Here is a 14,949-nt window from a genome sequence, read left to right as displayed (position 1 = left end):
AACAATTAGGAGATTAATGATGTTTTGTGAAGCTTTTTACATGCCAAAAAAAAAAAAATAAAATCATCCATCAAGTATTTTCCCTACTTTTGCTTATTATTGGCCAACTCCATTATTGTCCAACCTAACTTATCAAATTGTAATCCTCTGGCCATAGTTATTATTTGAAGGCAGATCATGTTATTTAATGGATTTGTTGGAGTCCAATGATATAAAAGGCATGTGTAAGAAGATTATTCCGTATTGGTAGAATTCGTTGTGGCTTCCTTTTCAATTAGCAGAATGTTCCGCTTTACCGGCTTTAAAATGTTGATTCAACTTTTACTAAACAAATTGTTCTTCTGTTTGCATGAGCCTAGGAATAAGAAAATCGAGCAAAATCTGTTGACTGGTTTTGAGCTAATGAAAATTGGTATGTATATAAACAATTTTTCTGTTTTCCCTTTTCTCGTTATTTATATATTGCTGTCTAATTTTCTTTATTATTTCCTTTGACCGATATATCTATGTTATGAACTGATTTTATTGTCAGTAAAGTTGAATATCTATGAGATCGAGGTTGGTTAAATTTGAATGCTTTTAACATTGGGTTGGAATACTTGGCCAATCCCTAGTTGGTTTTCTTCAACCAAGTCAGCTCTAGTTAGATGCTTATAGATAATTCACTTGTTTTGTAGGTCTTATCATGTGTTATGACTTTGTCTGTACTTAATGGAAAGACCAAATCACAGCCTTCCTTAACTCTTTCTTTCGAAGCATTTATCGTTTTTGACCATATCTGTGAGATGTCAATAAGACTATGCCTCTCTTGCTTCTCATCTTTGTTTTGGTTCTATTGTGCATGTTAACTCGAAATGGTCAGAAGGCACAATTACCTAGTGCAGAACTACACTTCTAGCCTCTTTGACATTGAGGTTGAAATTGCTTTTCTGGAAAAACACCCTTTTAGATATTGTTATAAAAAGGTTTGAAATAGTTGGTTTGGAGTTATTGTGACTAAAGTATATCAAATTGTAAGGGTCTCTAATAAGCATTTTTAAGATAGTACTCTTCTTAACAATGATTCAAACAGTAATGTTAAACAAACTCTTATTATGTTTATATGTTAGGCTTATGCATATAAACTGAAAAATTGTCCTGATTGTATCATGCACCCGATAATTGGGTAGCGAAGCTTTAGAATTAGAATACCTTTGCTATTTGTTGCTCTCTTGAAATATGCGAAATTCTGTGTTTATGTTGAAAATAATTGACGAAAAAGACAATAAGAAGCTTTTATCCACAGAAGGGAAGGAACATATGATATTTTATATGACCAAGAGTTTCCGTGTGTGTAAGATTTAGATCTGTAACTGCACCAGAAATGAAATATTTTATATCATGCTCATTCACTTCGTATATATCTTCTTAGTTTAATGCTTTTATTTTTTATTTGTTTTATATTTAATTTTTATCTTATTGAAGTTAACAAGTGTTTTCCCCCCATTGCTGTAGGTATTTAAATCTCCACACTTTATATTAGCCCTTCAAGATCTTGTTTGGAAGAAAAGCAAACCATTGATCATCTAATATCTCCATAGCTCCAAATAAAGACCTAGAAACATTAAAACAAAAACTGGCAACAATGATGTCAAGATCTTGCATAAATTGTTGGACTTAGCATCTGGAGACATGTTGAATTTCCCTCGAAGTCCCAGATCTCTCCAAAGGATGATCTCTGTTTCAGGAATTTTTTCCAACACAGATGGTGATGGAAGCAATGATAGAGATTCAGATGCTCCATCAGCTGTATGCCACAAGAAGAAGATTATAGTGGCAAATTTTCTTCCTCTACATGCTCAAAAGGATTTAAAATCGAGCAAATGGTCATTCAGTTTTGATGAGGATTCACTTTGGTTTCAAATGAAGGATGGATTCTCAATCAATACAGAGGTTGTTTATGTGGGATCTCTGAAGGTTGATGTAGATGCTAGTGAACAAGAAGAAGTTTCCCAGAAACTGCTGGAGGAATTTAACTGTGTACCAACGTTTCTTCCTCCTGAACTTTACAAAAAGTTTTATCATGGTTTCTGTAAGCACCATTTGTGGCCCCTTTTCCATTATATGCTGCCAATGTGCCCTGATCATGGCATTCGCTTTGATAAGATGCTGTGGCAGGCCTATGTCTCTGCTAATAAAATTTTTGCAGATAAGGTTATGGAAGTGATTAATCCTGAAGAAGATTATGTTTGGGTTCATGACTATCACCTAATGGTTCTCCCTACTTTCTTGAGGAAGCATTACTACAAAGTTAAGCTTGGCTTCTTCCTTCACGGCCCATTCCCCTCATCAGAAATTTACCGAACTCTGCCTGTCAGAGATGAAATTCTGAAAGCACTGCTGAATGCAGATTTAATTGGTTTTCAGACATTTGATTATGCTCGCCACTTTCTGTCCTGTTGCAGCCGAATGTTGGGCCTAGATTATGAATCAAAACGTGGTCATATTGGACTTGAGTATTTTGGTCGCATAGTGTACATCAAAATTTTGCCTGTAGGAATTCATAAGGGCAAACTAGAATCTGCTCTAAATCACCCTTCTTCTTCCATCAAGGTTAAAGAAATCCAAAAACAGTTTGAGGGGAAAAAGATTATTGTTGGAGTTGATGACATGGATATTTTCAAGGGCATCAGTCTGAAATTATTAGCCATGGAACAACTTTTGCAGCAGAATCCTGAATTTGGGGGGAAGGTGGTCATGGTTCAAATTTTAAATCCTGCAAGGAGCTCAGGGAAAGATGTACAAGAAGTAAAAAAGGAGACATACTTGATTACCAAAAGGATAAACAGTATTTTTGGTTTTCCAGGCTATGAACCAGTGGTTCTGATTGATCGTTATGTACCTTTTTATGAGAAAACAGCCTACTATTCATTGGCTGAATGTTGTATTGTAAATGCAGTGAGGGATGGAATGAACCTGATCCCATATGACTACATTGTCTGTAGGCAGGGGACTCATAAAATGGATGAAGCTCTGGGAGTTGATTCTCAATCGCCTCATGCAAGTACGATTGTCATTTCAGAATTTATTGGTTGCTCACCATCTCTAAGTGGTGCAATAAGGGTAAACCCATGGGACGTTGAAGCTGTAGCGGATGCATTAAATCTTGCCCTCACCATGCCTGATTTAGAGAAGCAGTTGAGGCATGAGAAGCACTATCGATATATTAGCTCTCATGATGTGGCTTATTGGTCTCGCAGTTTTGTGCAGGACTTGGAGCGAGCTTGCAAAGATCATTACAACAAGAGTTGCCGGGGTATTGGTTTTGGTCTGAATTTTAGGATTTTGTCACTTCAACCAAGCTTTAGGAAGCTTTCCAATGAACATATTATCTCTGCATATAAGAGGACATATAGGAGGGTGATATTTTTGGATTATGATGGAACAGTGGTCCCTCAAACTTCCATTGTTAAAACCCCCAGTCCTGAAGTTGTATCTGTCCTGAACAACCTTTGTAATGACCCTAAGAACACTGTGTTTATAGTTAGTGGAAGGGGGAAAGATTCTCTGAGTGATTGGTTTGCTCAATGTGAGAATTTGGGTATAGCAGCAGAGCATGGATACTTCATGAGGTGTGTTACTTGGAATGCTATGTTAAATTTTTAGATTCAAATTTTACTAATGAGTTGACACACACACACACACACGCAAAAAAAAAGCTAGTGGATTCCTGACTTGATGGAAGTTTTTTACTTCTCTGCGTGTATTAAATGAAACTAGTAGTTTTCATGAAATCTAGAACAGGTATCAATCCCCTTACATTATTAAGTTTAATTTTTCTTCTTGTAGGTGGAGTAGGATGTCCAATTGGGAAACCAGTTCCTTTGTGGCAGATTTTGATTGGAAAAAAATAGCGGAACCTGTTGTAAAATCATATGCAGAAGCAACTGATGGTTCCTATATAGAGACCAAGGAGAGTGCCTTAGTGTGGCATCATCAATATGCTGATCCTTTTTTTGGATCTTGCCAGGCCAAAGAACTGTTGGATCATCTCGAAAATGTCCTTGCAAATGAGCCAGTAGTTGCGAAGAGGGGTCAGCATATTGTTGAAGTAAAGCCACAGGTATGCATGCCTTTTGTCTATAGTTTTTCATTTCATCTGGCCTTCCTTTGGCAAAAGGTCTAACGTTGGCCAATTGATGTGCAGGGAGTTACTAAAGGTTTAGTTGCAGAGAAAGTTCTTTCTGCAATGATCTCTCGTGGGAAATCCCCAGACTTTGTGATGTGCATTGGGGACGATAGATCTGATGAAGACATGTTTGAAAGCATATCGAGAACGGCTTCTAGTTTGTCATTTCGGTCAGCTCCAGAGATGTTTGCATGCACTGTTGGCCAAAAACCTAGCAAAGCTAGGTACTACTTAGATGATATTGATGATGTACTAGCATTACTTCAAGGCTTGGCTATTGCTTCAAGTTTGAAGTCAAGGGGTAGTGCAGAAGTACAAGTTTCTTTCAAATAATGTCATTTGAAAGGAAATAGGATGTTATCCTTTTGGTGCATGGATACGGGCAAAAGAAGTTCAATGGCCTGGATGAAGAAAAAGAATGCATGTTTTAGGTGCATTACTTTATACAATTCAGAGGTTTCTAATGACACTGTTGTTGATATTTAGTCATTGCGTACAGGGCCTGGCACCAATGCTGCCTTTGAGTTATTTCATGGGAGAGATTGACTGGTATTCTTTTGCTCATTTTATTTTTTTGAACTCTAGACTGCAGGAGGATGGAGGCTGATGTATGTATGTTTTGGTTTGGAAAGAAGTTTGTGCAGTTCACAGAGGTAGAGGTCATACCAATGGAGACAATTTCTTGTATACATGAATTGGTTTTGCTTATACATGAAAGACATTCTTAATACCGTGGAATTCATTACTCTTTGTTTAATCTTGTTTTTGACAATGAATGCTGCAATTTTTGTCCCATCAAATCAATACCAGCTCGCAAAATTGATTGTTTGCAAATTGTAGTGTGTTCCTAAGGTCAATTTCCAAGGTTTCCTTATATATATATATATATATATATATATATATATATATATATATGATGTTTCCTTATATAGAACTCACAAATTCTCTAAAGACAATTTTAATATTATTAAATTAAAACTTATTGTGTGTCTAATATATATATATATATATTTTTTTTTGGAAATTATATTTCTTTTTTACTCTTAGAGCATGAAAGGATCTAGTGTTCCAACTATTGCCAAGCCCATTATTGTTAATTTCATATTGGGCCAGCCAAGGACCATGGACCCAGAAATAATCTGAGGTCAACGAGGGTCCGAACCATGAGTCGGAGTCCTGTGTAGCAACTTACCAAGGAAGTTGTAGGGGCTCTTTTTAGCACCGCAGTTCGCAGAAAGCTTTGGAAGCAAAACCAGTGACGGTGAAGTTCTGGTGTTGAAAGAAAAATTGGAAAATGGCTTCTCGTCGCTTCACTGTCCTTACACTACTTGCTTTGGTGATATTCTTCCTTTCGCAGGTATTTTCTTTCCTTCGGTTTTGATTCGTTTGAATGCTGATATTGTAAAGAGAAAAAGGGGAGAGGGAAATTAATTGTGGGCATCTGCGTATGTGATTGGAATCGTGCAGGTTCGCGCTGTAAACGAGCTCGATTATCAGAGGATCAAAGTCAAACCCTCGGTATCGCCATTTGAATCAGCTCTTGTACTGCTACAGCAACAAATCAAGCAAGTTCTCTTTTCTGCCCCTTTCTTTTTCGCTTTCTGTATTAGCACACACTCTGTTTGGTTGCCGAGAAATTCTGGAAGAATGAAATCTAAATTGAAATCTTTGGTGCCATACATGCACATATATACGTTTATATTTGAAAAATTCAATGCCTTTTCTTGCCTCTTCAATCTGCAGCTATACTTTCCTCAAGATTGATCGTCTCCGCCGTGCAATGACCCACCCCTCATTCTCCGAAGAGAACAACAGGGCGTTGAGCATTCTGGGTTTCAACGTCATCGACACGTTTGTCTCTATGCTTGCCCTTGGCAACGACATTGATATCTCCCCCAAGGAACTCAACCGCCTTATATCTGAGATATCCAAAGTGGAAACTTCCTGTGCGGCTGATGGGATGCGGCTGGGATTGCACAAGATTGTTAGAATTTCTGCCAAGACTAATTCAACGACTCCCTCAGTGGTTTGTGGAGCTTTCAGGGCAACATTTGGTGCTATTGCTATTGATTCTGGCAAGTCTGATGTTGCTGGAAGTGCTTTCTGGTATGTTCATACTGGTAAAGCTGAAAAAGCTCTTGCCTTGTAAGTTGAGCTTCCCGGTATCTACTGCTTATAGGGAATGCGTGCTAATGTGCTACTTAGGGCTTTCTAGATTGGGCTGAATAATAATGTGGTTTGTGATCAGAACTTTGTTGTATTGACTCTGTACAGTGCAGTTGTGTGTAATGAAGTTTTAGGAATATCCTTCTTCTGCAATCGCACAATGAGTTTGACTTGAATGTCTTGATATTTAAGTGTCATACCAAGGTAAAACTAACCTTTGATTTGAATGTTGTCCTTTGGAGTTGATGGGAACGTGGTTTCCAAAGGATTATTTGAATGTCGATTTAATTCAACATTAGAAACAAGGATAGGAGGAATATCCTTCTTCTGCAACAGCACAGTGAGTTTTTGAAACGTTAACATGTATCTAGTTTCTGAGGATGAAGATAGGAGTGAGTGTTGCTGTGCTTATGTTGTTAATCCATGATACGGACAGTGGGTAATGCTGACCTCCAAGTATGGTTCCTCTATTCTGTTGCACAGGATGATCGGAGAAAGCAAGAAATGCATTCTTACAAGAAAGTGTGTTTTAGTTATATGCATGGCTATTGGATGCAACATTTGTTCTTAATACTGTTTGAACTTCCAAATTATCAATGCTTAGCGACAGATATTCCAAATACTTGGATTTCTTGAGATGAGTTTCACACTTTACCTCATTCTCTTTTGGATTCTTATTTGCAGTTCAACTGTCTGGAGTTGAGTTCTTTTCAACTGAAGTTCTATTCAACAAAGTCCTATTCAACAATTGTTTTAGGGTAGCTTTTAGTGTTTTGATTACAATCAAAGTATCAAGATTTATGAAATGTTATCCCTCTTAAGTTGATGATGATATGGCTATTTTTATATCTGTATAATTATTTTAAATCACTTTATAAATAGTTGATCACTAATAATTAATATTTAACAGTTAGTAATTAATAACTATTAAAATAACTAATTAGTAAATAAATAGAGTTTAACAGAGAAAGAAGATTTAATTTCAATAATTGTAAAAAAAATTATATAAATTTATAAATGAAAAAAATATTAAAGAATGTATATTGTTAAAAGTATAAGAATTATTGTACCCTTATGTTTTAATTACAAAGAGATTTTTAAAATTTATATAATTTTTTTACGAAAAAAGAAAAATTATTAATAACTAATTAAGTTTTAGCTTGATTATTTCATAACTAAAAGCTCATGTTTGGGATGGAGAAATTAAAGTTTTTGTTGTTTTTTTTACTTAAAAAAAATCTTTATATACTTAAATTCCACTTTGTTTCTTGATTTATGAAATCATTAAAAAGTTTTAGTTGTGTCATTTTATTGATTTTGATTCCGTTTTAATTAAATTTAGGAATTGTTAATTAATTTCAGAGCGAGGCAGGGCATCTGATTATCACTTTGGACTCTTCCTCACTTGGGTCTACCATTGCTGTCCGATTAGGCTGGCAGATCCTTAACTGGGATCCACAGCAATCAGATTACTTGGGATTCTTCCTTGTTAATTTCCTTCCAAGCAACCAAAAAAAAAAAAAAAACTAGACCCACCATCTTTCCTCGTCAGGACACTTCATATTAGGGCCCAATCAAAATTCCACCAAATTGACCTCGCGAAGCACCCGATCACTACCAACTCTATTGTCCACGTTTTCTAACAAATATGGACTAAGCCCTGACTCCCACTAAAAAAATCTCTTCCGCTCCGTAACCGGCACTGCCCGGTTCCCCGTAACTTTCCGTTACAATCCATCTCTTCATATACTCTCTCCAGAGACAAGTCTCTCTCGCTAATTAGGCTTGATTATACTTCTATTGGCTTTATGGGCGCAGAAGACCCAGAAATGGCCCATGTAGACCCAGACTCCATCCCCGAGCAATCATCCAATTCTTTACTCGCAAACACCCGCTGCTGCTTTTGTTTCCCCTGCTTCGGTTCCCGTCGTTCTTCCTCCGTCGGGTTGGCCTGGTGGGAGCGAATCCGATCGTCAAGACGTCATAGCGACGATAATCCATGGTGGCACACTGGTGTTAGGGCTATCAAGAAGATCCGAGAATGGTCGGAGATTGTCGCTGGTCCCAAGTGGAAAACTTTCATCCGGAGATTTAATAGAAGCAGAAGTAGTGGCAACGGCAGGCACGGCAAGTTCCAATACGATCCTTTGAGTTACGCTTTGAACTTCGATGAAGGTCCCGGTCAGAGCAGTAATTTCGACGAGGAAGACGATTACGGTGGCTTTCACGATTTCTCTTCCCGTTACGCCTCCGTTTCCCGGTCCGGTAAGCCGTTGGCGATGGACGGGTCCCGTAATAAGGACATGGCGGTGATCGCAGTTGGGTGAGAAAAGAAAGAAAGAAAAAGATGCGCCATGGATTCTAGTTTGCGCCGGTATGCGTTGGATAACAGCTGTAGAGTTGTGTTGGTGACGTTATGTGGCGGCGCTAATTCCACTTACCTGTCAATTCTTTATGAATTTCTTTCAATAATATATAAATATGTATTTCACTTTTTTGTGTTTCCATTGTTCTTTTTGATGTTGGCGTATAAAGACGAAGAAGATGATGAGGATTTGCGTATAGGATTAAGAGAGAGAGTTTTAGTTTTGATTGGTTGATTGGTTGTGTTGGGTGTAGAAAATGATACATGTATAAATTACTTGTTCTTTGATAATGGTTGTTATGGAATGGTTAATTATTTTCTGAATCTTTTATCAATACGCAATTCAGAAATCATTATAAGTTTATCTATTCCTCACTGGATATTGTGTAATATTCTTAATTTGGCACGATCAATTCCAATTTCTTATTATTGCAATTGGTCAAGTGGGATTTTGCCGAGTGGAGTTAAGAAACTTTTTTAAAGTGGCTTGCTGGTGCCGCTAATCTTCTTGAAATCATTTAACTAATCTCATATGCGTAACGTGCCAGGAATCGGTAACTTATTAGAGCATTTATGGCCTTTGGTCTCTGTAGTTAACTCCTACTATTCAATCCAAACTTAGTAGGACTAGAAAGAGGTATGGAGCATGGACCACCCCAGGCTTTTCAAATCTCTCTTCTCGAGCTCTCCGTGAGTTACTTATGGATGGAGACCCCCAAGCATAGAGAATTTGACACAAAATTGAATTGAAAGCAGGCGAAATCACAAAGAAAACAGTTCAGCAGCCAATGTTGACTTCCACTCATGTGCAGTTTGTTAGTATATCACTACTTTCATCTCCATACCTTAGACATGTGAAGCGATCCAACTCGACAAATGACAATCAAAGACCTGAATAGACAGATCGACTGAGTCTTAAATAGTCTATCAATCAAGACTCAATTTTGCGTGTTGTACTCGAAATTTGTTATTTTGATAACTTACTTCGATTAAAAACATTCATATATTTTTCTATTAAAAGAATATATTAGTCGTCATTCTATCTTCATTTACACAATTTTAATCCTGGCACTTTGGAAGGATGTGGACTCACTATGTGCGAGTTCCTTCTAAGCAAGTTATTGATTTCACAATTTGTCCAATTTCTTGTAAGCCTTGGAGACTGCTGACAAAACATGACTGCTTGAGAGCAACCTCTTATAAAATCTAATCTATCATCATTCACCAGGCAACTGTCAAGGGTAATAAACCTTTTGATATCCACAGCTAAAATAACCTTGTATTCATTTTGAATTTTTCATGCAGGTAGGAGCTATAATATTGGGCAGGCTCAGGCCCATGCATTCTCAATTATTGTTTAGGAACAATTTGCATGAACTTGTCCTACTACATTAACTCAGTGTTTACACTAAATTTGCCAAAGTAATACATTGACTAAAATAAGCTGAAATGGAAACTAAATCTTCTTTAACAAGACCTGATCTCTACCACACACCAATTGTGTGCACTAGTATCTCATTTGCCTTGCTATAATTCTCCTTATTCTACTATTCTTCATAACTGATATGATGAACCCGGATTAATTTCTAGAGTCTAGCATATGCGTATAAGCTGTTGCTCCCAATTTCTTGAATGTTGATGCAACAGGACAGTGCGGCTATCAGTTGCTTCAAATCATCTGCTGTGTGAGTTGCACTCAGAGTCACTCGCAGCCTAATATTTTATAAAAGAAGGAAAGGAAACAATTCAAAGAGTTAAGCAGATGAAATAAACATTATTAACACAAAAGGCATTCAAAATAGATATGTAAAGTGGACTCAAACGTTGCCTAGTATTTACTCCCAAATGTCATTAAACAAAAAAAAACTAATTTGAACTTGAATATACCCTGACCCATTTTCTGTTATTAGTAGGCCTGCTGAAAAGAAAAAAAAAAAAAAAAAGACTTCACCCACCCATTATCACTACTCATGGAAGATGACTCGCAGGGAGACATAAACTGAATCAAATCATAATAAGACCAACAGAAACTCCACAAGCAAAATCACGTCTTTGCATGCTTATCAACATATGTGTGCAATTCTCTGAGTAATTTTAATTAAACAATTTAGCTTGATAGGGTCAAAGTTGCATTCCATTCTGCAAAAAACTGAAGGCTAAAGAGCAGCATAGAATGAACAGATTTTCCCAAGAAAATATACCAAAAAATGATGATACATTCTGATGTAGAAAATATTAAGAGGATGACGAAGAATATGTAATAAAACCTGCATAAGTTTGGAGGCACTGTTGGGGGCCTGATTGCAGTCACATGAAAACCAGATTTCAACATATGCCTGATCCATGACAATGACAAAGTCAGGAGGTGTTGCAACAATAACCATAATTTCATGCACAAAGAGAGAGAGAGAGAGAGAGAGAGAGAGAGAGACTGGCTGGCTTGCAGGGCTTTTTCTTCACTCCCAACAATTAGAGAAATTATGGGACTTTTGATGGGGATTCCAGTTAAAGCCTGAAACTCCCTAACTCTGTTCCAAATTGCATTTCTACGCCACACTTCCTTTTTTGCCACAATAACAGAAGCTGCCAGGTTATACTCAAGTTGTTAAAAATACAAAATATTTAACTAAGGAGGGAAAAGACTACACGATGAAATAATAGTATAACATATCCCAGTACTATGATATAGCAAAATAAATCTTATTTTATCATATAAAGTGCTATATGTTGACTACAGCATAAAAATAAAGGATTACATGCACCCCCATAAAAGCCTTTATATAGTTGCATTTGAAACTAATCTTTAGTATCAATATCAAAACCGAGCTACATGCACGAGGCATTTTACAGACTGCAGCGTTTATGGGAAATGGGCCAAGTTACTTGGCGACAAATACCAGAAGTAATCAACAAAAAGATCATAGATTTAACAAAAGTACAGCACTACAGAGGATTGGTATGGGAGTTCTGAAAACAAAAATTAAAACCAAAAGGGAAAAGCAAAAGCAGTAGAATTTACCATGGGCAGCAGCAGCAACAGGGACTGGAGAAGCAGTTGAAAATATAAAAGAGCGGCCTCTTGATTGTATGAGTTTCTTCCAATTTTTGCTGTTCACAAAGTATTGGCATAACAAAATCTATTAATAAGGGTAGTTAAAATACTAGAAAGGAGTATTCATGGGAGATTCAAAAGTTTCAAACATGAAAATAATAACAATGGCCCAGATGAAAAATGCCTTCTACTGACTTATGTCAATTCTTCTCAACAACCGGATAGCACATGCAAACAGTTTACCTGCATGCTATAAATCCGCCATGGCAACCAGCAGCCTTACTCAGAGTTCCAACACATATGTCAACATCTCTTTCACAATTAAACTCCTCAGCCACTCCACCACCATTTTTTCCACATACAAATGTTCCATGAGCCTGAAAAAAATAAAATCTCTCAACAGCTTTATTTCTTTTATTATTGGTTGCATGAATTTATTTTCATTGAAATATGTGAACCACGAAATGCTAAGCAATAGTCAGTGGTCAATCTTGTTGGAATATAACAGAAAACTTTTTCCACTGCCACTATTTTGCCATGTTTAATTTCTAGAGTCCATGCATTGAAGTTAAATCTCAGAATTTGCTTCAGTGCTTGAATAATCTTCATGTGTAAAAGACAGCTTGAAATGCTTCTTTGAAATACCTTAACGTTCAAGATCACTTACATCATCAATGACTAACAAAAAACCATGCCTCTTGCGAAGTTTCACAAGCTCAACCATTGGTGCAAAATCTCCATCCATACTAAACAAGCTGCAACAAGAACAAAATGAAGCTCTTGCGTTGAATCCGCAATATATACATATGTACACTGAGGAAATTGTAGGGGTTTATCCACAATGATGTTTTAAGAAATATATAAAAATTAAATTAAATCTGAATAGGTCAAATCCATATTGACAGGAAGAAGTTATAACAAGAAAGCAGGACAGTCTAGTTTTTCTTAACCATGTAAAAGAACAACTGGAGAAAGATAGAAAGAAGGTATTGAACAGTAGCAGTTAGAATGAAATGGCTAACCTATCTGTCACAACAACTTTTTTCTTCAATGCGCAACTTGATCTGCCAAGAAATAACATGCCTCGAGATGAACAATAAGAATGAAAAATGACATGTAAAAGGTGTCACAAAGCTTTTAAGATAAGGTAAGGACTTACAATAGTGAACGAAGGTGGGACATATCACAGTGTTTATACACATGCACCTCTACATTCTGTTGTCGTTCAGCAAGACGAATACCATCAATTATTGAAGCATGATTCAGTGCATCAGAAAATATGGCAATCTTTTCTTTCTTTGGAGGTTTTTCAGCTGAAGCCAAAAGAGAGCTGATGTTTCCAAGAGCTACCATCACTGCCATATTAGCAGAAAACCCTGTCGGACAAAGAAGACAATCCTAGAGCATAAATTAAAAACAAGCATGCATCAGTTTACAGTTGAATATCCTGAACTTTCAAAAGAAAATGATTTAAAGAATTAAGCCTCCTAAAAATCACAAGACTGACCTTCATGGATTTCAACTAACCAATTTATAGTTTATCCATGATCTGGACAATCAAAATTACTTGTATCAGACCAGATGAGGGTATTGCCCAAGTATATGAATTAGGTCATCAATTTTTGTTTTATTATTAAATAAGAAAAAATACAGTAAGTTTCAGTCATGTGCATGACACTGCATGACATAGAGAAACAGGATCTTTGTAAAGGGTAAATACAACAAATTTGTTAAATTAATCACATGAGATATATGCAGATCATGTTTGTGCTTTACTGCTCCAATAACTAAGAGCATTATTGTTGAACCAGTTATGAATAACTACGGGCATTCTAAACCATCTAAGCATATACCTCTTTCTTCTTCAAGTTTGCCAAGCAAGACTCTAATTCCCTATGGTAACTGGTGTATCCACAGATTAAAGCAGAACCTCTTGGTCCCATTCCATGTTCTCGGGCTGCCTGATTTAGAATAATAAGGTTCACAATATAAGGCAAGCAGGAAAATATGAATATAAACAAAGAAAACATGAACAAACCTTTGCAGCAGCCTTGCCAATTGTGGGATGTGAACTCAACCCCAAGTAATCATTGCCAGAGAATAAAAGTAGCTTCTTGGACTGCTCAACTTTATGGTCAGTCACTCCATTTCCACACACAATCTCATCTCCTGTTAAGCTCATCAGGAAATTAAATTAGAGTTCATATTTTGTTTGTAAGACATTAATGCAGTCACTTGCAAATGGAAAAGAAACGAAAAGGGGAAAATCTGCTTGTGAAATTCTAACAAGTGTACCGGAACTGGGAATTTCAAGGAGCCATTTCTGAAATGTGGACTCTGAAATGGAGACTTCAACGGAGGACCGATCCCATGGCTGCATTTCGTCGAACACCTCGTAATTAACTCCAAGTGCAACCTTTCTCGAAGGGTTAGACTCTTTAGAGAGGTAAATGGGCCTTAAAGATCGAAGCAGTTTTAGCGACTCAAGCTTTGCAAGAGCCTCCTGTACCCAGTAGTCCCATGAGCTCTTCTCCATTTTTGCACTTGGAGACGCTGGGCACTCGGTAGTTTTTATGTCCACCGGTACCGGGTAGTTCAACCAAAGTAGTTGAAAGCTTGAGATTGTGGTTGTAGACTCGTAGGTAAAGAGAAAGGTACGGATAATGTATTGCCGGGTTGGGCTTTCCGTGTAAAAGGGTCGGGTTATATTGTTTGATTGCCGTATTCGGCTTTCCGTGTATTCCCGTGTTGGGCTTTCCTAGGCTACAACTCTAATCACAGTTGCAGACTGCTTACAAGTCAAAACTTAATGGGCGTTTCTCCAGCCCAGTCTATAAGTCATAACCGAAGAAGGCCTTCCTAACCCACTTATTTTCATATAAAGGTTCTAGAAACCACAATCATATCCCTTTGTACCGTCGCCGTTGGTCCCTCACCTGCTTTTCTTTCCTATCCGTTGAAATCTCCTCCGCTCAAGCCACAGCACCACTACTCGCACATAGGTCCAGCTGAACCTGGATTTCACTAACACTACGTTATTTTGGGAACAACGGAAAAAATTTGAATGAACCACCCACAGAGGATAAGCTAACAATCGCAATTTGGGGATCCCAATTCTCTATTTCTATTTCTCTTCCATGCTTTTCCACTCAAGTTTCAGCTCCCTTAAGCTCGATACAATACGCTCTGACCTACGGT

At 37.2% G+C, this 14,949-nt stretch overlaps 4 protein-coding genes across 4 annotated transcripts; 3 read left to right on the top strand and 1 right to left on the bottom strand.

The window, feature by feature from the left end:
• The first annotated feature begins 435 nt into the window (after window positions 1-435).
• Window positions 436-4,925, top strand: LOC110650558 (probable alpha,alpha-trehalose-phosphate synthase [UDP-forming] 9). The gene is given in 4 exon segments (XM_021805580.2): window positions 436-1,646; window positions 1,649-3,611; window positions 3,829-4,102; window positions 4,187-4,925. Coding segments are annotated over 4 exon segments (2,574 nt in total). The 5' UTR covers window positions 436-1,624; the 3' UTR covers window positions 4,502-4,925.
• Window positions 4,926-5,360: 435 nt separating this feature from the next.
• On the top strand, window positions 5,361-6,487 carry LOC110650559 (protein NUCLEAR FUSION DEFECTIVE 2). Its single transcript, XM_021805582.2, has 3 exons — window positions 5,361-5,525; window positions 5,636-5,733; window positions 5,912-6,487. Exons 1-3 carry the CDS (start codon window positions 5,463-5,465, stop codon window positions 6,315-6,317), a joined length of 567 nt encoding a protein of 188 aa, XP_021661274.2. The 5' UTR covers window positions 5,361-5,462; the 3' UTR covers window positions 6,318-6,487.
• A 1,468-nt stretch (window positions 6,488-7,955) lies between these two features.
• Window positions 7,956-9,023, top strand: LOC110650567 (uncharacterized). The gene has a single exon (XM_021805593.2). It carries the CDS (start codon window positions 8,143-8,145, stop codon window positions 8,659-8,661), a length of 519 nt encoding a protein of 172 aa, XP_021661285.2. The 5' UTR covers window positions 7,956-8,142; the 3' UTR covers window positions 8,662-9,023.
• A 982-nt stretch (window positions 9,024-10,005) lies between these two features.
• LOC110650560 (8-amino-7-oxononanoate synthase) lies at window positions 10,006-14,884 on the bottom strand. Its single transcript, XM_021805583.2, has 11 exons — window positions 14,047-14,884; window positions 13,790-13,920; window positions 13,605-13,712; window positions 12,911-13,149; window positions 12,774-12,815; window positions 12,419-12,506; window positions 11,995-12,128; window positions 11,719-11,807; window positions 11,132-11,282; window positions 10,967-11,035; window positions 10,006-10,412 (listed from the first exon to the last, which is right to left on the bottom strand). The coding sequence occupies exons 1-11, from the start codon at window positions 14,285-14,287 to the stop codon at window positions 10,286-10,288; spliced, it is 1,419 nt and encodes a 472-aa protein (XP_021661275.2). The 5' UTR covers window positions 14,288-14,884; the 3' UTR covers window positions 10,006-10,285.
• Between the last annotated feature and the right edge of the window lie 65 nt (window positions 14,885-14,949).

Source organism: Hevea brasiliensis, chromosome 13 (assembly GCF_030052815.1).
Source record: "Hevea brasiliensis isolate MT/VB/25A 57/8 chromosome 13, ASM3005281v1, whole genome shotgun sequence".
NCBI lineage: Eukaryota > Viridiplantae > Streptophyta > Magnoliopsida > Malpighiales > Euphorbiaceae > Hevea > Hevea brasiliensis.
This window is presented reverse-complemented; position numbering and strand designations above follow the sequence as displayed.